Source organism: Diceros bicornis, chromosome 33 (assembly GCF_020826845.1).
Source record: "Diceros bicornis minor isolate mBicDic1 chromosome 33, mDicBic1.mat.cur, whole genome shotgun sequence".
Lineage (NCBI taxonomy): Eukaryota > Metazoa > Chordata > Mammalia > Perissodactyla > Rhinocerotidae > Diceros > Diceros bicornis.
Genome location: NC_080772.1, coordinates 30,494,401 through 30,522,166, shown reverse-complemented (window position 1 = coordinate 30,522,166; position 27,766 = coordinate 30,494,401). Strand labels below are relative to the sequence as shown.

At 38.0% G+C, this 27,766-nt stretch overlaps 1 protein-coding gene across 1 annotated transcript in view; it reads right to left on the bottom strand.

Moving 5' to 3' along the window:
- STMN2 (stathmin 2) overlaps positions 1-27,766 on the bottom strand; it is a 51,328-nt gene that overhangs the window by 5,583 nt on the left and 17,979 nt on the right. The window contains exons 2-4 of the mRNA XM_058528934.1: positions 18,089-18,184; positions 14,104-14,276; positions 3,044-3,235 (exon numbers count right to left, since the gene is read on the bottom strand). Of these exons, the coding sequence (XP_058384917.1) occupies positions 3,044-3,235; positions 14,104-14,276; positions 18,089-18,184 (461 nt within the window). The remainder of the gene's footprint in view (positions 1-3,043; positions 3,236-14,103; positions 14,277-18,088; positions 18,185-27,766) is intronic.

The following is a 27,766-nucleotide window of genomic DNA, read 5'->3' as shown; positions in this document are numbered from 1 at the left end:
GCTTTAACTGATTTTCAAAATTAACTACTCACTACAGTTCCTGGTTGGTCTGAAGAGAGAGCTGCTAGTATTTAGCGTTCTTAATGGGTTAGGTGGTGAATTTTCTGCAGGATACTGTCCATTGTGTTAGGAGAAGAAGGACATGTTAGGGGAGGAAGACAAGTATCTCTTTAACCTTTCCTGCATGGCAAGAACAGGTGTGTGTGTGTCTCTCTCTCACTACTCCAAGAATGAGAACATTTTCAACTTCACCAGGGTGTCAGTCATAATCCACAGACTATAATTTTGAGTCCTAGGTATGACTATTTATGTCACTCAATTGGACATAAATTGAGCCTAATGCAGGTCTTTGTGGCATAGGATCCCTTCTCCCACACCCTTCTCCACATTTGATTCTTCTCTATATAACAGCTGGAGTGTTGAAATGAGGTGCTATGGAAACAGAAATTGAAATAGAAGAGGATAACATTGTTCTTTGAATAAAGAAAGAACATTTTTATGGAGCAAAGATCAAAAATATTTGAATATAATTTATGACAACACAACAAAGCATGTTTTACAAGCCTTTAGCTCAGCGGTTCTCAACTCGGGCTAAATATTAACATCTACCGGTAAGCTTTAGAAATAATACCGATCTCTGGGCCCCACCCCAGACAATTAAATCAGACTTTCTTATTTTGAATTGCTCTCCAGTAGATTCTGAAGTGCGACTGAGATTGTTTTCGTTTTAGGCTTTCAGTTTTAGCTAAAGGTTTTGAGCTAACATGGCTGGGAATCCGAGTGGTTCGTGGGAATTTATCAGTGAATGACACCGAGGATACCATCGTGGGCACCGTGGGAGGATATGCCTCCTCCAATGCTCAGTTCTCTTCACTGAGGAGGAGAGAGACTGAGGGCTGGTAGGCAGATTGCAGCAGAAGCTCACGTGGAATTGTTTCACATCACTTGGCTAACTGATGGGGCTGTGACGGCTGTCAGAATGGTGGGCACTTAGTGTGTTAGCCTTGCTGCGGATTTATTTTTACTGACATTCTTCAGTGCTTTTGTATTTACTGTCTATATTGGCCTCTGTTACATGTTGTCTTTTTCTCTAATTTTTGGTGCTATGTTATTTATTGTTGGATTTTATATTGTCTGCATTGGGAAAGAGATGGCTGGCAAATACCTTTTGATATTACATCCCCTTCTAGGTTTCTAAGCATATGGTTGGGACTCAATAATACTTGTTGAGCGATTAACTCATTAATAGGTGTCATTTCAGTAGTAATCGTCTTTCGAGGTGGCGGATTCCAGAGCAGTTTATGTTATATCGGCAGTTTCATGAATTTTCAGCATTACTGTTATTATTAACCCTCTTTGTAGTTTCTAATTTCATTGCAGTAATTTCATCCAAACAAAAAGCTACATATGGGTCATAATAAAAACTTGCTTCGTGTTATTTTAGGAGAAAGCAAAGTAATGTTAGTACACACAAACACATACACAATATGTCAACAAAAAATTGTACCAAATCTACAACATAATTAGAATACGTCAAGTGAAAGTAAATTTGGTATTCCCTAAGGAAGATCTCCACTTTATTGATAAGATAACAGATCTTGGCTGCCACTGGTCAAAGATCCTATTAGATCTGAAAAGCATCTCTTTAGCTTTGGAACACCAGGGAAAATGTGGTCCTAAAAGTGATCTGGGCTGCTTCATTCAGCATGGGATACAATACTGTCTGCTGAGATGTAAATCAGAGTAAGCTATAAACCACTAGTTCTCAAATCTGGCTACATACTGGAATCATCCTGGAGAGTTGAAAAATACATAGGATGAATGCCCGGGTCCCACCTGTGGAGTATCTGCAGCTTGATGTCAGGAATGTTAAACACTCCACAGGTTGATTGTTTCCAGGGCAAACTGTATGTATGTATGCAGGTATGCATGTATGTACTGGGGGAAGAGAGGAAATCTGGGTAAGAATAGGGAACAGTGCAAAAACGAGCTGGGCAGGCGCTGGGTGAACATAAATGCACAGAGAAAAATATATTGCCTATTAAAATCCAACACTTATGGAAACACTAGTTAAAATATGCAAATTTTTAAAACTATTTTTGCAATTAAAATAGAGAGGGATATACTGTATGTTTGCACATGTGTAATTTCAAAAACAGTAATGCTCCTGGATTGCCACTGATATAAATCTTGCACTGGATACTAATGGTCTGAGAATCCTTGGAATAAGATCAGTGTGCCCCATCCCTATCAACTCCACTTGATTTTTTCAGTGTCTAGAATACGAGATGAAGGTTGAGTCACAATTATTCTGAATAGAACATATAGAGATTCTGAGAGAACATTTTCCAGCGTACCTCCAGCACTGCTCATTCTGACTGATGGGCACGCATACATGGTCAGGTTGGTGAGGAGAAAGCACCAGGACATCAGAACTTGAGGAAATGAACCTCCACTACTAGCTTCCCTTTGCTTTGCCTCCATGCAGTTACTATACACTAGTTTTCCATGTAGATTGCCCTACATGGAGAGAATGGGCTTCCCCCTGTTTATAAATATTCTGTCCTTTTTTGACAAATACATTTTTCCAACTTAATATTTGCACATTTAATACTACATGTTAATTAAACATTAAGCTAAATATTAAATATATTATTTTATTATATATTATTGTTATTTATTAATATTATATATTTGTCTGAAATATTTAATATTTCCAGTTTAATATTTTTCCAGTAGATTGGTTCTTAAGGTTTGTATAGAAGTCTTTTATACACTTGAAAAGCATGAATCAGCCTCCCTGAATCTAATCACCACTGGAAAATTTGACAAAATTCCAGCTTTAAGTTGGGTTCCCATTCCTCTTCCGTGATGCGGGGCCCACTAAGTCAATGTTACCCTGGGAGACCCTGCCCATGGGGTTAGCCGTGCTCTGCACCTGCAGCCAGTTTTGACCAAGTCTCTGGTGCCTGGGCATTTGAGAGCTCACCCAGCTGTGTTGCACATGAATGTATGCATCTGCTTGGGACTCTGTAGCGGTTACCTTCTCCTGCAGACGTTCAATAATAGCAGCTAGATTAGCCTCACGGTTTTCCTTAATTTGTTCCATTTTCAGGATCAGCTTTTCCTCCGCCATTTTGCTGAAGTTGTTGTTCTCCTCCAAAGCCTTCTGAAGGACTTCTCGCTCGTGTTCCCTCTTCTCTGCCAATTGTTTCAGCACCTGGGCCTCCTGAGACTGGGGAAGAAAAACATATCCATCTTATAATCACCCAAAAGCAAACCTGCTGGAATAATGGTCCACTGATTTGAGAGAGCAAATGAATAGCACTTCTAGCCTTGAGCACTGTTGTCAATTCTGTACTCATCTGCATGGCTTAGAGTTTTCTACAGAATGTGGCTAGTTGGGAAACATAGCTGAATTTTCAGCTGTGAATCTTTTGGACAGACTGTCTTAGAAGAAGAAGCATTTAACCTCATCGAGGCGTTTTTGTTTTTTAAAATAAGTTGCTGCTAAGCATTTATGCAACAGGAAATGCTATAATTAATCGCTGAATAGCAACATCCATTGAAGCCTGAGAAAAAGAAGCCAGGATTGGGCAAGGTCCAGTTTTTTTCCTGCCTCACTGTTTTTTGATTAGCTGTTGGCTTGGTCCTGCAATGAGCTTTTCAACCTTTACCAATCAAACTGCCAAACTGACTGTCTCATTTTATTCCACACCTACCTCCTGCTTTTTTTCATGAGCCAAATTCTCTTTGGAGACTTGTGAACAGTGCAAATTTAATGTTCACTTGGCCACAGACAACAGAAAGTTCTTGTTCCCCTACTGAACATGCTGAGGTCGCCTGGGCCATCTTTGAAACCCTGTGCTTGCTCAGCGATTAGAGCAGAAACATCAGAGCCAGGGCACCCCACCTCGCATTCCCCCCACATTTTGTGCACTGTAGTTCTGCAGCAGCAGGAGCATGTGGCTCTGTACAGTGTATGTTAACCATCACTAGGGTGCTTGACAAAAATGCGGACGCCTGGCAGCCACCTCCAGAGACTCTGATTCTGAGGTTCTTTGGTAAGACCCAGGAATCTATGTTCTAGCGATTCTAATGCAGGCCATTCACAGAATACGTTTTGAAAAATACACTGGCACGGGCTGTGGTGTCAGGCCTGTGTTCAAGTCTTAGCTGTGCTGGTGACCCTGGATGTGATATTTAACTTCTTTGCACATTCATTTTCTCCTCCACAATATGCAGCTAAGAGAAGTCTCACTCGATATTGAACTATCTCGGTTTAAGACTAAATTACTACACACGCATCATTCCTGGGTAATTCCTTAGGACCGGCTGGTGCTCTGAGGGGAGCCTTCACAGGAGTAATTGTAAATGTGAACATCTAAACAATAGTAAATCAGAAAAATATTCCAAAGTATGTTAAGTATTGATTACCATTAAAAGCATTAATAGGAAAACATTTTAGTTGGTGGTAGTGGTCGTGGAGCCTTACTGGAGAGATCTTAAGGCACAAACAATATAAAGTTTGACAAGGGAAGAAACTTCTCTTCAGATAAAATTCTACAGGAATGGTAAAATCAGACAGCCTTAGGAGTCTTTGTGGATGTGTTTATTCTGAAGTTTATCGGGAGCAAGTTTAGTGACTCACTGGGGATTAGACAGAAAATTCTGAAAACCAGCCCCGCTTCTTGTTTTGACCTCATAATGGTTTCATTGACATCTTTAGTAGACCCATCACATTCTTTCTTTTCTATAGCTTGCAAAAAACATTAATATGAAAAATAATGGGAAAATGTTAACAAAATAAGTTCAAAACCAAATGCAACCTTTCTGGAAGAAACATGAATAAAATAATTTCTGGCTGGTTCATCTTCCTGCCTCTAGGTGGGACTATTGGTAAAGCATCCTACATTGATTTTACTTATTTACTGCTACCAGGACTACTAAACTGTGACAGAAAGAGAGACACTTACTAAAGGGGTGTGTGTGTGTGTGTTTAAAGTTTCTCTCTGAGAAAAGTCTTCATGGAATTATTTTTTTTGGCATATGTATAAAGGCATACACCTATCTCATAGGATTGTTTCTTAGCATCAAAGAAAATAATGTTTGCAAGATCTTCAGCACAGCGTCTAATATCGAGTAAGTTAGGTCTGAGCAAATGGTAGCCATTTTTATTGACAGTAAAACTCAAAGCACTTGTGACTAGGAGATGATGGTGACTGAACCTACTGGTGCAGCTAAACTCAAATGGAAAATTTTGCCTATTTCATGTGGGCAGGATATTTGTTCAAATTTCTTTGATTGTCAACAGTTAGTAGATTCAGGGATGCTCATGGTTGATGACTGTCAGCCCTCTCCTAACTCCTCCTCTGCACCCGCACACGTCCACAGAATGGGGCTGTATCCATAGGAATTTCACAGTTAAGTGAGCACCACAAAGAGGGAGGAGGAAACGACTTCGATCCTTTATTTCAGAAAATTCAGTTCAATCTATGTAACCTCCAGTCTAACAACTTTTTAGAGGGAGAGAAGTCTGAGTTATCACAAAACAAGGGTGCAATGTGTCCAAGAATTGGGGATAAGATTGGAGCCCTAGGTTTCTCTTGTAACGGACAGAAAACCATGGGGCAGCTTCAGGAAACAAATAAACAATAAAATTCTCTTAATTTTCTTTTGTGAAAGAGCCAAAGACAGTCAAGAGACAACAGGGGAATAGGATTGAGAAGAGAAGAGCTTAGAATTAAAAGGGTAATATAGGAACACAGTCCTTTTCAAATTCCTCACCTTGGTGGGACACAACAGGTCTGCGTGAACAAACACGTCCACAGGTCCCGTTATCATTGATGGAGAAAGGCCTATTGTGTTGATGGGAGCGCGGCATTTGGCTCAGGTTGAAATGCCTCAATTAATGGCGTTAGTACTTTTGCAGCCACTGGGGCTAAACAAGATTACCCAGCCTAGGTGTCAAGTGCATTTCTTTAGCACAGTTAACAGGGTGAAACAGAAACAGAAGGCAGTACAGAGTGTTCTCACATGAGGCCGTTGCTCAATGACAAAGACTTGCCAAACTGGGGCCAGGCCACACTTCAGGGCTGCTGATATCTGGGGTGCCTCTTCTTACATACTGGAAGGCAATGTTACAGCCACATTGTCTCAACTATGCATTTGCAGGATCTAATAATTATCCATGATTCAAATATTTAAAACTGAAGTCCATGAAAAAATACAAGATGAGAAGTTGATTATGGAAAGAATTCCTCACTGAGAAAATATTTAAGACTCCCTGGTTTGATCCTTCCTTATAAGCACTCAACTCAAACAAATTATTCCATGGAGCCAATAGTCTTGAGGACCTTTACCTCGGTTCCTAAGGTCTCTGTAACTCCATTTCTGCAGAAAGTCATAATTCTTTTCCCTTCTTTCACAGCCTAGCATCCAGATATCACTGCCTATAATTTCTCTAACTTTATTCCCAGGGACAAATTGATTCTCTCATGAATATAGCTTAATCTCCCAGTCACAGCCTCAAGGGAGAAAACTGGTTTTGATTCCAATATTTCTATCAGTGAGCAAATAAGCATTTAGTCCAGAAAACTGCACTAAGACATGAAATGAGTGTGAGGATGCAGAAGAAAAACATGTGATATAGAAAAGTGGAAGCATTTTCCTTCATTTGAGTAGAAGTAAAGTTCTCACTACATGGCTGAACAGGTATTCTTACTTTATTCCTTGCTTGGGCAGATTAGCAGAAAGGAATCTTGATTGTGCAGACTGATAGGGAGGTTGGAGAGGTGGAGTTTTCTGAAAGTTGTTAAAAATAAATTGTTCAAGGGAAAAGGATCTGACTATGGAGGAACATTTCTGAATAGCATGTACCTAATGTAGAAGGTCATTGAAATACTGAAAAGGAAAATTAGGGCATAATAATGATCAGCTGATATAATGCAAATGTCAAGGCGAAGTACTTACAGAACTGAGACACCCAACATGACATTCTGGGAGACTAAGGAACCGTCTCCATCTTGCTGTCGTAATAACAGGCATAAACCTTCTCACTCTGAAGTCCATATTATTGAAATAATTACATGAGAGGCACATGAAGGGAAAAATAATGGGATGGGGAGAAGAGTTATTTTATGTTTAGGAACACTTTAACATTTTCCAAAGAGGTTCATTACCATTTCCTATATTACTGAGTGTAAGAGTTTAATTACTGTACAAATGAAGTGGAAGATAAATTTGAGTTAATTGGTATATAATACTCATTTTACTTTATGTTTACTTTACTTTAAGGCTATATTTTAAATAGTGCTAGTTTTCCATTTATTTATTTCAATATTTACTTCTGAAGTTTATTAACCCAGCTAAAGTCACAAGTAATGTCTTGTTAAAATATGACAACTGAATATAACTGTGTAAAACAAAAGGGTGCAATATTTGCTTTGTGTTGAAGCATCAGAAGCATAATAAAAAATTTAAAATGATTAAAATTCAAAGACCTTTAGAATGAGCCCTTCTGCTAAAGTCTGTAATGCATCTCTTGTGGTTAAGTCCTGGGGAAAAAAATCACGGGGATGCTCTCCACTGAGGGGATAACACAGTGAGGGCTCTGTGGCCCATGTGTCTGGCCCACGTGTCACATTCTGTAACGAGCAGAATGACTCCCAAATGTTGAATTGCAATTAACCCAGCACTTTAGTTCATAATCCATTGGTATACAAGCCACCTCGTTTTTTCCTGGATTCAACTTTAATTGACATCTACAATGTGAGATGCCAACTAATGGGAAAAGTCAGTCTATCAGGTTCAATGACTAATAATCCACTTTTATGGGATTTTATGAAAAATAAGCAACACATCTTTTTTTCAGAGGTTCAGTGACCTTGGAGTTGATTGTGTCAATATTGTCAGTATGCCAGTTATATCTCACTGGACTGGTGTGAGTAGTGCTCTTTTTAATTTAATCTATTTTAGGGTGAGGTTTTATCAATGTCATTAAAATCTTTGTTTTCATCTTTTTTTAATATTATTAATTTTTTTCAAGCCACTTTAGTTGGGATGACTTATTTACATATGTGTTACCTATCAAACTATCTGTTGTACTTTGAGAAATATGTTATAATATTTAAAAATATTTATGAAATGTATTATATGATAACATTTCAGTATCTGTGTTAATGAGAAATGTCTTTTGTTTATAAAATCATGAGTTTGCTAGACCATCATCTCTGTGAACTCAGGACTGGATGTGCTTTTGCACAGTAATAGCTAACATTTTCACAGTGCTTGTAATATGTGTTTATGTAGTGTAACTCTTCTGATTCTCACAATGACTCCATGATGTAGGTCCTACTACTAGTCTCATTTTATACATGGATAAAACAACACATAGACAGGTTAGATGACTTGCCTAAGGTCACACAGCTGTTAAGTGGTGAAACCAGACTTCGATCACAGGCATTCTCTTAATTATATGTTCTTAACCATTATACTTTTAAAGATGCTCTTAAACACTGTGCTCTACTTAGAATGACCATATAATTTATTGTCCAAATTGGGCAATAAGACTTAGAAGATTTATAAGTGGACACTTATAAGATTGAAAGGAGAAATCACTAAGAATGATGTCCAAACAGCAAGAGTAAGCTGGAGTTGTCCTGGGTCAACTGGGGTGTACGGTTAGCTTGGCTCTGCTGCCTCTCATTAAGTAAATGTTTGTTGAATGAATGAGTAAATGGATGGATGGATGGATGACTAAAGTGTCCATATCATTTGACCTATGTAGGTCAGCTGCAGTATGGAGGCTTTGATTTCAAAATATGAGCTTCAAGCTGACCTCGTGAGATAATATGGTCTCATGGAGGTGAACACTGATTCCCAGAGATGATCAAAGAAGAGAGAAAAGGCAGGAAAAGGACTTATTCCTTTTATAACAAAATTCTTCTACCAGCGAATCAATGGAGCATTAATTCTGGCTCAAAGGAGCCTGAGGGAGGATTGTCCAATGTAGTAACCAGATGGGCAGTGCTGCAGTGGTGTCGACAGACGGAGCGAGGAATTGGGGCAACTGTCAAAACACTGAACAGGAAGTGAATCTGAGGCCACACGGAGACGCGTCCATGGCAACCTTCCAGCTGTAAATCCAGAAGGCCCATGCAACACAGCCTAGGTCACTGGTTCCCAGATATGGTCCCTAAACTTCCGAAGCAGCCTTTCAAGGGTACTAATGGAGGGGGAGGGGCACTCACAAGTTTTTTATGTTTTAAAAGCCTATCAGAAATCATATTTCATATCTATACCTATGTCTAGCTTTATATTTACTTTGAGTTAGAGTTATGTGAATTTAGTGAGAAAATGCTTATTATTTTATAATAATCAGAAATATTAATTGGCAGTTATAGATTCCTGTGAGTATAACGATGACAAATTCTTATTTACATGTAGCATGTTTGGAAGGTAGAATCTCTAAAACCTGGGGACTTATGGGAAACGAAATGGGTCCAGGACAATGAAAATCTTGCTGACTACTGGGCTAGGCTGGACATCTGTGTGTTTTTGAAAGCCTTTAGTGACTCCTCATTTCTTGCATAATGGGGTTTGAGTACCCAGCGTGGCATTCAATGCCCTCCACGATCTCACTTCACTACTCTCCAACTCCCCACCCAAATCCACTAGTTCAAACTACTGGTCTACCCACTGCCTTGAAAACACACTTTCTGCATTCTCACCTCTGGGTATCCTTAGTTCTGGACTAAGACCATTTTCTCAGTCTAGAACACTTTCACCTTTTCTCCATTTATCTAACACTATTTATTTTTCTAGTCACCCAGCTTTTTTAAGCAGATATTTTTCTGAAAAGATGCTGAAATTCACATCAAGTCGTGAAATGGTTTTATTTCCTCAGTGACCTCCCATTTCACTTGAAGTCAAAGTCAAAGCCCTTGAAATGCTACCTTCTGACCTCCGTTCCTGCCAGTCTCCCCTTGCTTCCTCTGCTTCAGCCACACTGTCCTCTGTGTTCTCTCTCAAACACTCCTACCTCAGGGCCTTTGCACTAGAAAAAGGCCTTACCTTTTTCTAAATGTTCTCATATTCCAGAGGCTTTGTCTGACCACCCCATGTGAATAGTGCCTTTCATTCCAGCACTACCAATTCCCTTTGTCCTGCTTTAGTTAATATCATCTGAAATATTATACATTTATTTATTAGCTATTTCTCCCCATTGGAATGTAAGATTGATGAGGGTATTCCCTGTGCCTAGAACAGTGCCTGTCGAATAGGAGGTGCTCAACAAACATCTGTCGATTGACTGATTTTCCCCAGACTAAGAATTCTCTGGACTGTAGAGTTTATTAAGTGCAATTTCAGAAGATGTCATTTGGAAACTTATTGACTATTATTTTGTTTTAGGATGGGAGAATGGAATAACAAGTCCATACAAGTTAGACATTGCCACTTTAACATTAGGCTCTGAAAGTTATCATTTACTTATTCACTTAAAAATATTTGTAATATTAACTATTGCCAGGCACTATGAAACAAAAGACACAATCCCTATCTTCATGGAGTTTATACCCTAATGAGGGGATATAGAGTTAAATAAATATGCAGATAAATATATGCTTACCAGTGGTGCTAAGTGCAACAAAGGAAAAACAAACCTGAGTACCGTGAGAGAGAATCACAGATAAGAACTGGCTTTGGCCTCTCCACGGTGAGGAATTGACACGTAAACTGAGACCCTAGGTAGCCAAGGAAGACAGCGTGGGATTTAGAAGATCCTGTTACTTACAGCAGGTCCTTAACCTCACCAGAGTTGGTTCTGATAATGTAAGGACTGAAATCATAGCATGAAAATTTCTTTTGAACTTTCTGAGTTTCTATGTGAACGCTATTCTTAAAGAATACGTAAAGAAACCAAGGAAAGTTGAATCCGAATAATTATCTGGTACCAATTTGAAAACCTTACACCTAAAGATGCCCCGTTGTTCACCAGAAGTTTCCTGGCCTAACCATCTGTATCTGTGCTGACCAACTCAGATGCCACTAGCCGCATATGCCTACTTTCACGTTTTTAAAAAATTTTTAAATGTGACTGCTAGAACAATTTAAAATACAAACGTGGCTCACATTATATTTCTATGGGACAGTGCTGTTCTCTATTGCTGCATAGTGCTTTTTTCATTCTATTTATATGAAAATAACCACAGAGGATGTTGGCAGGGCTAAAGAAGGGAATTACAAATTGAATAGTGTATGAGCTAAATAATTATTCTAATTGTTACCATAACACCAAACATTTACAGATAAAAATTGTGGAGATCTGTCATTGTGCTTGCCTAAGATCCATTTCCCCTTCTTCTTGTAAGAATACCCCAGTTTTCTTTTGGGGTACCACTGCTCCACATATCTCAACCCAGGGATCTCACCTCAACTCTTCTGCAGGTCGGTGGTGATCATGTGATCCAGGCTAGCCAATCAAAGCACTGCGTCCCCTTGGCCACCACGATTGGCTCAGGGTAGTGCATGTGACCCAGGACAGGCCACTGAGACTGAATTCCAGCACTTTTGTTAGAACTATTAGGAAACAGAAGCTCTCTTTCTGCTGGAGTTGCTAATTTGTGAGGGAAATAATTTGGGACTGACCATTTGAAACTAACCTTTCTTGATATTGAAACCACCTAGATGCAGGAAGAGATGATAGATATAAAAAAAAGTTTTTTGACAATATTACTTGATCTCTTGGGTACAACTGATGTTGAAGCTGCAGCCACTCCTAGACTTTTTAGTCACCTACCCCCTTTTTGTTTTAGCTGGTTGAGTTGGGTTTTGGTTATATGCACGGCCTCACTAAGATAATTACTGAGATATATGCACTTGCTGAAGGCTCTTTAAAGAGAACTAACAGTTCTTCAAATGAGTGCTAATTAAGTTATTACAACCCAATAGAATAAAACCAATTAATGATTTTTTAAGTTGGCACTTTCTGTTAATTAGTTATATTTTCTTCTAATTAAAACCCTTCTACCAGGACATAATCAATATAATGATTTTTGCCTTGAAAATTTTAACAAGTAATACCAGAAATGTGAAGGAAGACTGATTTTAAAGGGTTTCAAAGGGCATTTTTCCTGGGTGTCATAATGCTGGGTGATTACATTTGTAAATGTCTTTTAGCCATATACAATTTCTAGTATAATTCAACTGTATAAATGTATAATTGTTGATAATTTATTGTTGTCAGGGTGCAGGAATTTTACCAGAATCAGTAATTAGTTAACTCAGGGAGTTTTATGAGAACACTGAGTTAATTTTGACCATCTCTATGTTGTTTTTTCTTTTCTTTTAATAATTTCCTTCAAATTAAATACATTACCTAGAAACCTAGTTCCCTTGGGTGAGAACTTAACCTGCCTTGAGTGCCACACACTCTCTACTGTTGTAGTTAGTTATTTATATCTGTTGGCAGCAAAGTTCTGATGGACTGTAACTATGAATAAGTTAATTTAGCTTTACCATAAGAAGAAAGCTATAAATATCAATAAAAAAAGCTGATGAATATTTTTAAAGCAATTTCCTGTACATATACTTGGGTTAGTAGCTCAGTTTCCTCCTTTTAAAATCCATATCTATAACAACAGTAATTGGTCAAATACAGCAAATATATATGTAAAGAAATACTCACCAGACACTTGGAGAACCTCACTCTTTTGTGAAAATTGAAATTATGATCAGTATGTTACATGACATAGGAAGATTTTTCAACCACGAAGGTTAAAACAAAAAATATTTTCTGGTTTAGAAAATTTAATCTGAGGACTTCTAATCTTTGAGCCTTGTTATTTGATACTACATATGTGTGTGTATATATGTGTGTGTATATATACACATACACATACACACACATTTGGAGTTGTCCTGCGCTCCTTGTTAGAGAATTCAGTCTTTAGGAGAAGGACTATCTTCATTCTCTTTGTAACCATTCAACATAGAAGGGTTTAATGTGTTGGCTAACTTTTTATAGACATCTTAATAAAATAAAAATTTATTATAAATGTAGAGTTTCCATTTAAATCATAAGATGGTACATGGAGCATATCTTTAGTGACTACATGATTCTAAAAATATATCCTGATAAAGTCAGTGGAAGATACAATGTGGGAATGAGTTACCTAAAATAATTCCATTTGGGTTGATCATGAGCATCTTGATGGGATGGACTCCCATAAGCACATAGCTGGCACAGATATATTCAGACATAACTTCTGTCTCTATGTATAGAGTCCTTGGGATTTCTGAGTGCCCTCCATTTTTAATACCCTTGAGTTTTCTTAGTCATCTGATTGTGGGAAATTAAAGATTTAGCAAAGAAAAGTTCTCTAATACAAACAGGGACCAATGGAAAAAAGAAAAAAATGCCACAAGGCTTAGAAATGGGTAGAGAAAGATACTCAGAGATCCCAGAGAGGGTCCTGATCTTGGAAGGAGAAACTTCAAGGGCAGGTAGTGAGGCCTTGAGGAGCACAGGAGCAAGTTCCTGCTGCTTATCCTGGTGTGAATAGCATCTGGGCAGGAAATATCTCCCAGGGAGGATCTGGTGGTTTCTAGTTCCAAGGAAAACCACACACTACACTGGGAGCAGGACATGGACCCTCAGAGGGAGGACTCACCACTCCTGTGCCCCTCCCCACCCCAAGCCCTGGAGTTAATTTACCTAAGGCTGTGTTTTCTCCTTTTTGGGGAATGTACTAGGCAGGGAGACTTGTATGATAAAGGAGCCCAGATAGGGGGAAGGGCACTAGGGCACTGAAGCTCTTTTGGTGTCTGAGATCTTTGGCTTTAGCTAGTCTAAAAGCAGCAGTTTTTACTTGAACTAGCATGGCTAGTGTCTGTTGTCTGTTGAAGACCTACACATATTCAGGTGTCACTGTCTTAGGGAATCTCTGCTAGGAGTTTGTGTGTGTGTGTGTATGTGTGTGTGAGAGAGAGAGAGGGAGAGAGAGGGAGAGAGAGAGAGAGGAGGGGAGGGGAGGAGAGGCGAGGAGAGAAGGGAAGAGAGGGAGAAGAGAGAAGAACTAAAACACCTATGGAAAAAGTTACCTTCCTTCTTTCCTCTGCGGCATCCAGTTTTTTCTGGATCTCCTCCAGGGACAGGTCTTTCTTCTTTGGAGAAGCTAAAGTTCGTGGGGCTTCAGAGATGGGAGATGGTGGCTTCAAGATCAGCTCAAAAGCCTGGCCAGAGGCACGTTTGTTGATCTGCTTCACTTCCATATCTAAGAAAGGAATATTTGAGAATGTTAAGCATACAGCATATGCAGCACGGTCTTATTTTAATAATTTGAATTCTGACAATTGAAAGTCGCATTGTTATTCTGTCAAACAACAATACAATGCTACGCCATCATTTGCTCTACATTGTTTTGAACATATCCAACCTCTTTAGTATAATTATGAATATATTTTAACAGAATAAATATTTACAGTGTTGGGAAATCCAACAATGTCTATAGAGAGTTGAATAATGGTAGGGATGCTTAGGAAAAAATAGCCTGAATTGATTGTAAACTAAACTTTATTTTCCTTTTGAATAAATATGAGCTTCACATGAAAATCAAGTAGCATAGATTTAGATTTATTAACTTATTTTTGGAAATACCACGGCTAGAGGCATTTCTAGGCTAAGTGATGAGGAAAATAACAAAGTTCTCCAGTTCTGATATATAATCCTGTGGTTGGAAATCACAGGAGCTGTTAGAACCAACATAGCTCCCTGAACGGTTGGAAATATTTGGCTACGTCAATGCTAATATACAAAACGTCCTGCTGGTTCCTGTTTTGCCCTTCAGGATGTGTGTTGATCTGTCCTCAAGCATGTATAGTGTCCACTCTGGGGAGGAATCTGTGATGAGGTCCCTGTCGTCAAAATGCTTACAGTCTAATGGGGACAATAAGACGAGATCCCACTGTGATATCTGCTCCTATTTTGTTGCTACTGAGAAAGTCCTCTTTCAGGAAACCTCAGCTGTAGAGAGGGGCCAGGGCAAGAGGCATTTTGGTGGAGGAGAGAGGGGGCAACATCTGCTTATATAATTTATACACTGTGTGCATTTAAAAGATGCTTAAGAACTGAAGAATGGTTAGCTATTTTTTTCACCAGAGACTTACGTGGGAAAGATAAGCAGATTATCAGACCTTCAAGTTTTAACGTTTCATAATACGACTTATAATATAAAATAATATAATTTACAATATAAAATAGAGTGATAGCTAGCATCTGCTAGGACATTTATAATTACATAAATTATAACATGGTAAAATATAATGATTTTTTAAAGAGCTCTTTGGACAACTCTCATTTTTAGATGAATGTTCCTTGTTTTGAGCTCCACACTGCACCTCTCTCATGTTAACCCACTGGTCTGTGTTTTGTTCTATGAACATACCCAAAGTTAGGCCATGCTCTGTTGTGCATCACCACCTTTCAAGTATTTGAAAATAGTATGTGAAACAGTATTTGAAAATATGATTTTCCATGTCAAGTTTTTTCCCTGCCAGCTAAGACATCTTCAGCGCCCTGAAGTGACCTGTTTCTAGATCTTTACCACCGCATTGCCTCATAACCCCGAAGCACTCTCTAATTTATTAACGTCCCTTTTAAACTGTGGCAGCAGAGCTGGCCAGGTCTCCAGGCGAGTTCTGACTAAAGCAGAGCAGAGAAGAAATATTACTTCTCTTGATGTGAATACTAGGCTCCGTTAATTTTCTTTAAGCGGCCTGGTTAGTGCACTTGGAGGTTGCAGTCAAAGAAAACCCCAGGTGAACGGGAACTGACCTTACAGCCTTAAACACTAAAGACAAAATCAATTCAAAAAATATATTGGAAATGATGTGGGGTTTTTTTTTCCACAAATGTAAAAATGTTTTGAATTTTCCTGAAGGTATCCAAATTTATACTTATATCTTAAATACAATTCTATAAAAATTATGTAAGTTTATGGAAAAGGATTTTAAGAGAACACGGGCAAATAAAAACAGCTTCTTTGATGAGATGATGGGATTTTAAATGGCTTGGGTTAGAGACGCTGGAATGAGAATTACCTGTATTTGCATGCAAATAGTCTGCTAGCTGCGCGATACCGGGGAAAGGGAATTAACTTCTCTAAGCTTTCAGTTACTCATCAAAGAGATGGAAATAAAAACAGTCTGTTGTGGAGATTAAAAGATAAAGGATACTTGTCCAAATTCATCAAATTGTATATATTAAATATGTGCAGTATTTCGTATCTAATAAAGCTGTTTAAAAAAAATTAAATTTAAAGATGTTCCAAAAAAAAAAAAAAGATAAAGGATTCTAAACGTAAAGCACAGGCTATTGCATTTAGTGTTTATAAATATAAACAAGAACTAATACTACTACTAATTATTATCATTATTAATCTCTTGTTATAATGTTAGTCTGCGATATACACTTTGAGTTACTATTTCATATAGAAATGCAAGGCAAGGTTAAAGGCCTTGGAAATTTGAAATTCTCTACCGACTCTTTTAGGAAGCAGCACACAAGCAATGTTGAATTGTCAATCAACTTCTAAGACTCAGTTGATGCATAACTTCTGGTTTTCTTCTTCTCCTTTCTCAATTCCTAAACCGGCAGAAATCATCCTCGTCGTCTTCTCTGTCCTTCCAGGACACAGAGTATAACCTCTGTCTCAGCACGTAAGCACACTGTGTTCTCCTCACTGACTACTTGTATATCGTAAGGCTCTTCTACTAGGCCCCGAGTTCCTTGAAGGAGAGGCCCAGGCCATGCTCATCTTTGGAGACTCAGTGACAGCACATAGTGAGATATTAGGATCTCATAAGGAACGTAGCTAGATTACTAGTCTCCAAGACATCTAGCAGATTAAGGATCTGTCTAGTTTATTTGCTGACTGAATGAATTTACACAAAGTAGGCATTGGGCCTGCATTCTAATGAGAGTTTTGTTCCGAAACTGAAACCTTTCACAGGAAGGACATTTCCTTAGGGAACAGTTAATTTGCATTTATGATGCTTGTGCCATGATAGAATGACTGGGAGGAAAACACCTTTGAGACCTGGAATACGCTTTAAAGGCACAGAAGGGATTAACTGCCACAGGTCCCTTCACCTTATCTTTAATGCATTTCTTTACATATGTGGAAACGTAAAACAATTGAGAGCGAAAGAGGTAGCCAAATACACCTCAGCTATATCCACTACATATATGTATCTGTGGCAAACATTTTGATTAAATTGACTGAATTAAGTGAGGATGGTGTTGTTGAGAAGGATGGCTACCATTTCTGAGAGAAATGGGGCCAGGCCCACATTTGACTTGCATTAAACCATTTAAACCCCATAGCAACCCTGGGAGGAAGATACTAAAATAAAATAAGGCTCAGAGAATCTAAGTAACTTGCTGAGGTCACGCGGACAGTGGCAGAGCCATCAAGGAAACCAAATTGAGTAGAATGAATCAGGATAAATCAAACAGAAAGGGCTGCACTGCAAAAAAGTTCATAGCCATGCCAATTCTTTAGGCTTTTCTTACATCTTTATTTGGGGCCTCAGTCATAAGTCAGTTTTATTATTGGGACTTATTAGGTTGTTGACACACACGCACAAAGTATGGGAACTTTATAAAGACTACAAAAAAGCAAAAACTGGGATGGTTGTTGATTTCCTCTCCCAAGTTTTCTTAGTATAAAGCATTTTGTTGCAAATTATGATCTGCTCTAATTACAGATTAGCATGTAATATTACTTGCAAAGAAAAGCCTTGGACGTATTGTGGATGTTGATATGCTGGATGCAGCTGCTAATTCAGCCACGACAATTCAGCCATGTTTCTTAAGAGACGTTAATGTGCTCTTATTAGCATCAAACTCAAACTGTTTAGAGCAATAGGCAATCAATAAGACCTATTAGCTGGACACAGCAAGTCCATAGGGAAATCTATAAAATATTGATTTAATTATATCAGGAGCTGCAACAGAGAAACAAATGTATCCAAACTTTTCCAAACGGTCTAGCCAGCAGGGGCATCTCTGCTGTGTGCCACTCACCATCGTAAGTATAGATGTTCATGTTGCGAGGTTCTGGGTAGAAGCAAGAGCAGATCAGTGACAGCATGGACAGCTCCTTCATTTTTTCCTTGTAGGCTGAAATAAAAGGCTCTCGATTAGTATCTTTCATTTTCTGAATTTCCTCTTAATGCTTCTTTTAATTTGAATAATAATTAGAGCATCTTGCAAAATCAATATTGCCGGGGACACTGCTTTGCTCTCTTTCACAAAATGTAAATGGATGAAAGGTTGAAACAGAACTCTGAAGTGTATGTTCCTTATTACAGAGGACATAAGTTGCACATTTTAGCAGGTTAGATAAAAAGTGAGAGAAAGGGAGTTAAAGAGAGGAAGCTAGAAGGAATTGAGATCTGGGAGGACAGGAGGGAGAGACGGGAAAGATCTGGAGGAAGCAAAACCAGACCAAATTAACAGAGAGATTGGTCCATTCTAGCACATGTGCATGCATGTCTACTGTACATAAGTAAGATTCAAGAGGTGTTCTTTACTGGTTGAATGGCCACATATTCATTTGGGGACAGGCAGAAAACTCATCAGGATAGTTATTAAGCAGGTACATTCTCCAGTGACCCACGTTGTTGCTTTCTCTTCATCCCCAGGTGCACTTTCTTACATCTCCCTCTTTCCACACACACCAAAAACCTGGATCTGAGATCTGATCTGGGTCTTCTTTTCTCTGTGCATGACCTAGTTTGGGTGCCCACCTCACCAAGCAGCTACAGGAGTTCAGATGGTAACCCCCTTCCCTCTTCACTCCCCCTCCCCATTTAATTTTCCCCTCTTTCTTTTAAGAGGCCTCCTGCCCAGGTAACCCTGGAGGGCATTTTATCACTGTTGGTGTCACCAGGACAAGTGAGGACCAGACAGGGATAAGGAGGTGAGATCCTCTGACCTTTGTTGATTATTTAATTAGCGAGATTAATAAATAAAGAAAAATGATAGATATATTGTGAGGAATAAAATAATAGACTTCCTTGTGAGGAAGTATAAACAGATGATGATGGAGTGACATATTGAACCTCACAGTAATGTTTGCCTCTTGGCAGGGTTTTCTAATCATTCCTGTAACCCAAGGGAGAATGAGAGCCTTGGGAAGGCGGGAACTCCCAGATTAGTTTGGGCGTCATTGACAGGTGCATCTTTTGTTGGTCAGCAGAAAACAGATTCAACACCTGATTGATTTAGAGCTGCAAAATGTTAGATTGGGAAGATTCTAAGAGATCAGTTAGTCAACTGTCCACCCACCCCACCACCAATTTTGCAAATGAAACTGGCCCACAGATGTGAAAGTCATATGTGGCCAGTGTCAAAGTGAGGCATCTGGACTGAACGCAGTAAATCAATCTATCTCAAGATTGCCAAGAGGACTTCTGCTAGCTCTACTTTCAGGATGAGATTCAGTGTGTCAAGAGGGTTGGACATGCTTGCATATTGTTGAACCATACGCAAAGATCAAATATTGTCATATTACATAAGGTACAACCTGACACATCCAGAGGGTCTCTATAAAGGAATCTCCCTCCCTACTTATCTTATTTCCTTAAAATAAGCAACACAATTTGCCTTGTGTCATAACAGTCCTGCTAACACCCATTCTGAGAGGTTTTATTGGATGCCTTTGAAATTTTAGAAGGCTGAAACCATATTCCTTTGTCTTATGTGTCTATTTAGTTAATTAAATTATGTCACTTATAAAGGTCCAAGCAGATCTTTACATGGACATTCAGTGTCAATCACAATTTCTGTCAGATAGAAAGATTTTGTGGTTCAATACATTTAATTCTATGAACCGATTAACATCAAGAACAGCAGGGCTTTATAGACTTGTACATTTTTTTGTAAAAGAACGAAATATGGTATCTAAAACATTTTGCAAAATTAAGCACATATTAGAAGCACATACTAAAGATACCAACTTTATTAGGGAGGGCCAACGCAAAAATAAAAATAAAATAAAGGATTTGCTATCTCATAGAATAGTAACAGATTAAGGCTGTAGAAGAACATGAATTTTTACCGAAGAGAACACTCCTCAACATCTGTCCTCAGTTTCTTGGAAGTGAAATTCAATAATTTTCAGTAAGACCATGCACTAATTATGCTTGATAAGCTAATGAAGAGAGGGGGGCATAAAGCGTGTCAGGGACCAGCAACAACACTTAGAGCCCTGAGTGTAGTGTATAACCACGACTGATAAAAATATTTCTTCTTTCTCTCCTAGGTGGTCTGAGCACAAAACCCAGTTGATCTCCATGGGTGATTTCTTTAATAGCATCTTAACTTTATTTTTTATCAGGAGCTATGGCTCTACATGGCTGACTCCACCCAGGAGCAGCCATCGCATAGATTCTCCTTGATATAGCTGCTTGGAATCCTAGGAAGTCTTTAAAACCAGTTGCAACCACAGCCCAAGCAAATTCTGATTGTTTCCCTGCAGCAAACCCCCGAGAAGAAGGGTTTCCTCTCCACTTATGCAGTTACCCCAAACTTTCCCCAGGTGGCAGTGCCCTTCCCAATAGTCTCCTCTCATCTAGAGCCCTCCCACAATTTGGATCCCAATTCAGATCCTCCCTTCCCAGTGTTTCTCTCTCTTGGGGTGCTACCCACATTGATCTCCTACTGCCCTTCCTTGGCTGTACTACACAATCTCGATTATATATTGTTATACTTGATTATATACTGTTTAGGGTCATTCACTACTGGTTTTTGATGTGTAATTTGTGTTTACTAAACTATAATCTCTTTGAACGTAAGTATTACATCTCACTCATCTATGAAATAACTCACGGCATAGTTTTGGATGGAACAGAAAGTAGTCGTTCAATAAATAGTTCTGGCCATCTTGCTCATTGATTTTAAATCAATTTCCCATTAGCAAGTATCTATGATCACCACCTATGGGCAGAAGTTTCTCTGAGGCATTATGGAATTACAAAGAGAGATAATAGTGTTCCTTTTCTCAGGGAGTTTTCAAGCCAGGGAAGTGGACTACATGGGTATAAAAATCGATAGAAACACATGCAAAATAGGGTAGGTGTCAAAGGGAGGCACAGATGATTTGTACTAGAAATTCAGAGGAACCCCAAACCCCTGGGGTGGTGGGCGGGGTGGTCAGGAATAGCTTTGCAGTTAGGGCTGCCAGATTTAGCAAATAAAAATACGGGACACTTAGTTAAGTTGTAATCCAAATATTGCACGGGACATACTAAAAATCATTCCTTACTTTTCCGAAATTCAAATTTAACTGAGTGTCTTGTATTTTATATGGCAACCAGAGCAAATGGGCCTGGATAGTAAAGACTGAATAGTGTTTAGGAAAGCAAGGAAGAGAGAAGGTATATTTGTTATGTTGACATGGAAATGGGGTTCTAAAGAGACCATATGGAAGACTTTCATGGGTAGGGCAGTGAATTCACGTAGGATTGATAACTCAGCTCCAAGGATCCTCATTCATTTCATGGTCTTTATGAATGACGTTCTCTGTGCTCCAGGGGACAGCATTTTCATAGACTACATGACAATGGCATTTTCAGGAGTTGTGTCCTGATGGTAAGGCTTCCTGGGGGGCTCAATTTTGCTCTAAGATTTTGTGTAAGATGTTTTGAACTTTTGCTCACGTAAAAGGGTTGTGAACTTTTGCTCACGTAAAAGGGTTGTGACTTAAAACATGTTTACATTAAAACAAACATTGATATATTTTATACAAGAATGTCAGAATATCATGAATTTTAAACATGTAAACTTAGACGAAATTTAAGCTTGAGACTTTAGCTTTGAGTCCACCCTTAGGAATATTTTTCGTAAGAAAATTTGAGAAGCACAGAGGTGGCAATGGGTTGGTTAGCTGTAAGTCTTGGTTTGCCTGCACAGTTCTGGTTTAAGTTCATTAATAATATCCCCTTTCACTGTCAAAAGTTTGGCCACTACAATCATCCTAGCAATAGGAACCACTGAACATTTTGAAGGGAGGGGGAGGTTCCCTGATAAAAGCCTTCTTAGATTTATTTGGCCATTTTATGCAGGAAAGACCTGTCACTAGGAGACACACTGAAATAACTGAATTAGTTCAGCAGGCAATGGGGTATGGCTTTGGAAAATGGTAGTGCAAAGACAAAAAAAAAGGGAAGATGCAGGAGACTTTATGAAGGAAGAATTAATATGAAATAATGACTGAATTTGTAGCCAAAGGCAGAGGGAAGAGAGTGAGGGATCCTGTAATCCCCAGCAAATGCGAAGGCTATTAGAAATAAGCTATTAAGATTTCACTGCTGATATTTCATACTTTGAATTGACAATCATTTTCTTCATTGGCTTTTGGAAATCAGCATATATTCATCTTTTCACTACACCCCAACACCAAGCAGAGTTGTATGCATGTTTGTAAGGATGTGGGAAGTGATAGGTAATTCCATACAATCTTTTTCATAGTTGGTTGCATTTGCTATTAACTATTAATGTTTGCAACCAAGTGCATTTCTCTAGTGAATTCATTTAAAATTCAACCCACATGATGTATAATGATTCTGTAGCAATATCCACTTAACCTAATGATGTATGAGCACTAAGTGTTTTTCCATTCTTCCAAATGGCTGCAATGAACTATGAATAATGGTAATAGCTGCTTGTTTGTTGAGCACAAACAATGTACCAGGCATGGTGCTAAGATATTTGCATGCATTTTCTCATTTAACCATCTCAACAATGATGTGAGAGAGGTACTATAATTAGTTCAGATTTACAGATAACATCAAAAGACTCAGAGAAGTGGAGTAACTTGCTCAATGGGCGGTTGATCATGAAGTGTGGAGTTTAGTTGGAATGTAGGTCTATCTGACTCCATGTGCTTTCCTCTTAATGCTATTCACTTCCCCAACAATTTGCTCAGATGTGTTATACATACCTTCACACTCTACATATTGTTTCTAACAAAAAAATGTATATTATTACTTATCTTTGGAATAAAGAGTCCAAGACATTTTTCCTCCTCTCTTTTTCCTTTGGCATTTATTCTCTAATTAATTCCCACAGGAGTTATTGACTACATGGCTATAGGTAAGTATAGAGGTTTATAGAAAGAAAGTGTAACTTTTTTTTTTTTGACTTGTGGATTTTGCTTGGTGCAGAGATGGCTGGAAAACTCAGGAAGAGCTTCTCGAAAGTAACTCAGTAGGTATATTCTTATTATATGACTAAATATATCCTTACACATTCATATCACAGTTAACGAGGTAAATAGGGAGAGTGGTAATCAACTTGGTATTTTAGGAAAAAACTTTGCATCAGTTATTTGACTATTTTAAGAATGATATATTTTGGCAGGCAATTACTTGAATTTTCCCTATTTTTTTTTTCTTTTTCGCGTGTGTGTGTAAATCTGGGGGGTGTTTTTTTTTTCTTTGAGGAACAAAGAGTCGTTGAGGAGAACAATACAATCGGTACTAGAGATTTAATAATCAGATTAGATCTTGGGATAGGTTAAAATAGCAGAGAGATTTTGTTTACTTGGTAAAATATGAAATAGACACACATATATAATTATTTCTCCCATTCTTCTTTTTTTTTTTTAATTTTTTGTTTATTGCAGTAACATTGGTTTATAACATTGTAAAAATTTCAGGCGTACATCATTGTATTTCTATTTCTGCATAGATTACATCATGTTCACCACCAAAATACTAATTGTTCTTCTAAATATATATCATAAACTCTAAGCCCTTGGCTCACACTTTCCAATACATCTTAATTTTATACATAGTATGTTTCAACAAGAAAATAATGTATATTATTCATGACAATATACCCCATTATTTTTGAAAGGTTCAAATAATTAAAAATAAGTGGTTTTAAAATTTTCAATTTTCTACTTCACTTGGCTTGTGTGGGAATGAACATCAATATGAGTTCTCATACTTATCATTTTGTTGTTATTTGATTTGGAATCGATAGTATCATAAAAATACCTTCTGTTTATTCATTCTAGAAAAAATTTTATTTGACTCCTCGGTTTTGGCTAATGCTGACTATAAAGAAGTAGTAATACGTTTTAGACTTCCTGTTAACATGTGAAAGACGGTAAGGAATGCTCTGGAAATGTCATTAATATATGACTTTGGAAGAAAACATCTCAGTCTCTGAGTGGGCTACTCGTCTGTGTCCCGAGACATCAGTGTTCTTACCGACGGCAGTAACAGTCATTCAGAGGACTGGAAGGCTGACCATGGACTTGTGCTCGGATGGCTCAGCTGAAGAATGCCCAAGATCTGTTAGCATGTTCTGTCTCCTCCTTGCTTTCTCATGTTTTCCCTGAGCTCATATTAGTCTAGCAGGAGGTTTTCTTGGCAAGTCCCAAAATACTCAATTTGGATTCAACCTAAATTTCTTCTTTTGAAAGGTCTTTGGGCAGCAAGTAAAGGATAAAATCAGCTGATATACATAAAGCAGGATATGGGTCCCTTGTGCTTGATTTTGTAGCCATCAGATTTGCATTAGTTTCTTAGAGATTTCATTGAAAAAATGTCTTTAGTTGAAGCTTACTAATTTATATAAACATTGACTAAAAGCGCCTCTTCCTTAGGAAAAAAAAGTCTATCATTTCCAGGTAGAAGTGTCTGTAGGACCTGGCAAATTGGGGTGATGGCTGTGACTTTGTTGGCAGTCCTCACTGCTGGTGCCAGGATTTAAGTGGACAGCAGAAAACGGGAGAAACAGGGTACCTTATTAATTGGTTCTAAAAAGACCCGAGACTTACACTCACAATTGTTTACAAATTGATAAACCCACAGTTTATCACTGCTCTAATTCTATCCTCTACTCTCTTTTTCTCTCATTTTCTAAGTCTTAACATAGATGAGAATCAGTTACCTTTTAGCTATTTTTAGGGTGCCTTCTTTTTGCATGTCATAGATAAGCTCTTGATTTTAACCACACTGTATGTTATTGTGTGTGTGTGTGTGTATATATTGTGTTTGGTAGTTTAATTGCTTTTGACCTCTTGCCCAAGGTCAGATTATTTTCTAAAAATCAAATCTGTCATCCCATTTAGAAATACTTTTGGGAGCTCCATCATTATGATTTTCTTCTTGAAAGATGAAATAGACTAAGATGATTTTATTAAAATACTTGCATACTATATTGGCTTGAATTTGGACCTTAAAAAAACTTTGGTTGATGAGTATGTAATTGACGATTCAACATTTAAATGAAAAATAAATCTAAGATTTTTAAAGATCTATTTTAACATCCCAGAAGATCACTGATATGAGGTAATGCTCTGGATATTTCTGTTATGATGATGTAATGCTAATTGGTTTAGTATAAAAATGGATTCAGTCTACATTCATTCTACCCTCCTCTCCCCCTGCAAGAATTATGGTCTCCTAAGCTCTTATGACCAGGGAGGTTTTGAAAGATTAATATTTTGATCAGCTGAAGCAGCATTCTTTTTCTGTAGGAATAGATATCAAGTCAAATAAGGGGACATTTAAGAAGGTCAAAGCTGTACAACCCATCATTGAGTTTTACAGGAACATATGAGGCTCTTAAATTTCAATTTAATTGATTCTTGGCAAAGCAATTGTGACAAGGAAAAGAAATTGGATGACATGAATCAGTCCTCGTGATCGAAATTGTAATAAGAGCAGTAAATTGTACCAACCGAGGTCCTCATCTTACTCTTTATTCCAGTTAACGCTCTTGTTGAGTTTAATGTGAGTTCCACTATATCATGCAGGGTCTTGTCTTTTTTTTCTTTCCCCCTGATGAAAGAAATTCTTACAGTCCTACATGGAGACCAAACTACACTGGTTTATAGGAGTAATGGAAGCACTTTATTCTGCTTATGTTTCAAGACGTTATCATCAAGCTAATTTGGAGCACCAAGGGATATTTATCTCTTAGGCCCTCAACACTACCAGGTAGTAGTAATAAGCCTAAGATGATAGCTAGATTGGTTAGGACTTAAATGAGACAAAGCCAGGGTGAAAAAATGGACTCTGTTCATCTGCCTGGGTGGAGTTCTCAAGAAAGAATGACTATTCCCTTCCCTTCCTTTCCATCTCCTGAGCTAGATGCAACTGTCATTTGAGGCTTTCGTGACGTTCTCTGAATTGTGTCTCCAAAATGGCTGAATGTGGCACCCAAGTGATTTGACTCTCTCCCCATTACTTTTTAATTTTTTGGCTGAAGAGTAGAAAAATACTTTGCACTCATTTTTAATTCAGCAAAACATCACAAGTCACTTCCTATGCAGAATGATGATTGCATTTGTGAGGTCAATTTGTAGAATAAAAAAAATGTTAGGTCACCAATGATAGGAATGTTAGTTTCCTTGTTCACTTTGTTGTAATGTGTGGCTTTTCTCCAGAAAATAAGCCGCAGATTCTACTTTACATGGATTTTAGAATTAAGTGTGACTATCACTCGTGTCTTTGTATTGAATAAAGTGGTATATAAGACAACATATACAGTGAATTATCTATTATGTTCTCAAGGAAAGCAGAAACTTTCAGAAACGGAAAATGCAAGACTTTCATCACAAGGGCAAAATAAAAAACCTGTAATAGAAGATTCAGATGACTTTGTCTCAGTTAATGGGCCAGTTGACTTCCCCTTGAATTGACCAGTGCTTTAGGTACTGAGGGTACAGGCTTAATGAGCTCAAAGGGAATCCTGTCTATCATCACGAGACGTGGTTGTCTGTCTTCACATAATGGAATATGCTAAATTATGTAGAACACCGAGAAGAAACAAAGTCAGATGAAGCAGGGACTCGGCAGCAATTTGTATGACAAGCTCTATCAGTTATATCTTAATTTAATCCCTCTACCAATCTGAAAATTTCCTAAAAGTTCAAAGCATATTTCCCGAAGAGTTTGGACATAAACCTCTACTTCCTTGGAATGGTGTAAAGCTTCTATGCATTTGAAGAGCTCTATATTATTGTTTTAGTTCTGAGTGTGTCTTACAAAATCCATACTGCTTATGGATTTTGCAGTATGGACCTGATATAATAGTTAACTGGCATCAACTGTGAATAAAGGTATTTTAACTTGCATTATTTCCAAATAACATTTATTAAGATTCCACTGCATAGAATCCTTATCTGGGTACTATACAAATTGTACTTAGAGCAGTCTCCCTTAATGTTTTCTTAGGAAATGAATGGTATATAAATAATTAACAGAAGATAACTATTTCAGGCAAAAGCCACAAAAGCCTCATGTAGGAGCCAGCATTTTGCTTGCTTCCAAAAACCTAAGGAGAATTCCAGAGTCTCATTCAATGAAGCTTTGTAAAATGCACAGTATGTTACATTTATTCAATAGTGCCCTAAAAATTGGATTTTCAAAACACATTCATTAGAGTTTTGCTTTAATCATCCATTCAAAAACTGTGCATTAAATGCTTAAGTAACAGATGTAATGAACAAAAACTCTGCAGTCAGGTATTTTTTCCCCTGAATGTAAACAAGTCCCGTAACTTTGCTAGTCATACTGAAGTAATATGTCCTACAGTCACTTTGTGTCAAAGAGAACAGAATGAACAAACATATATTTTAAAAATAGGATATATAAATATTGGCAAGGTTTAGAACTACCTGATAGTAAAAAAATGATTGCAGTGATGTTATTTTTGAGCATCTCTGGGAGTATGTGAGAG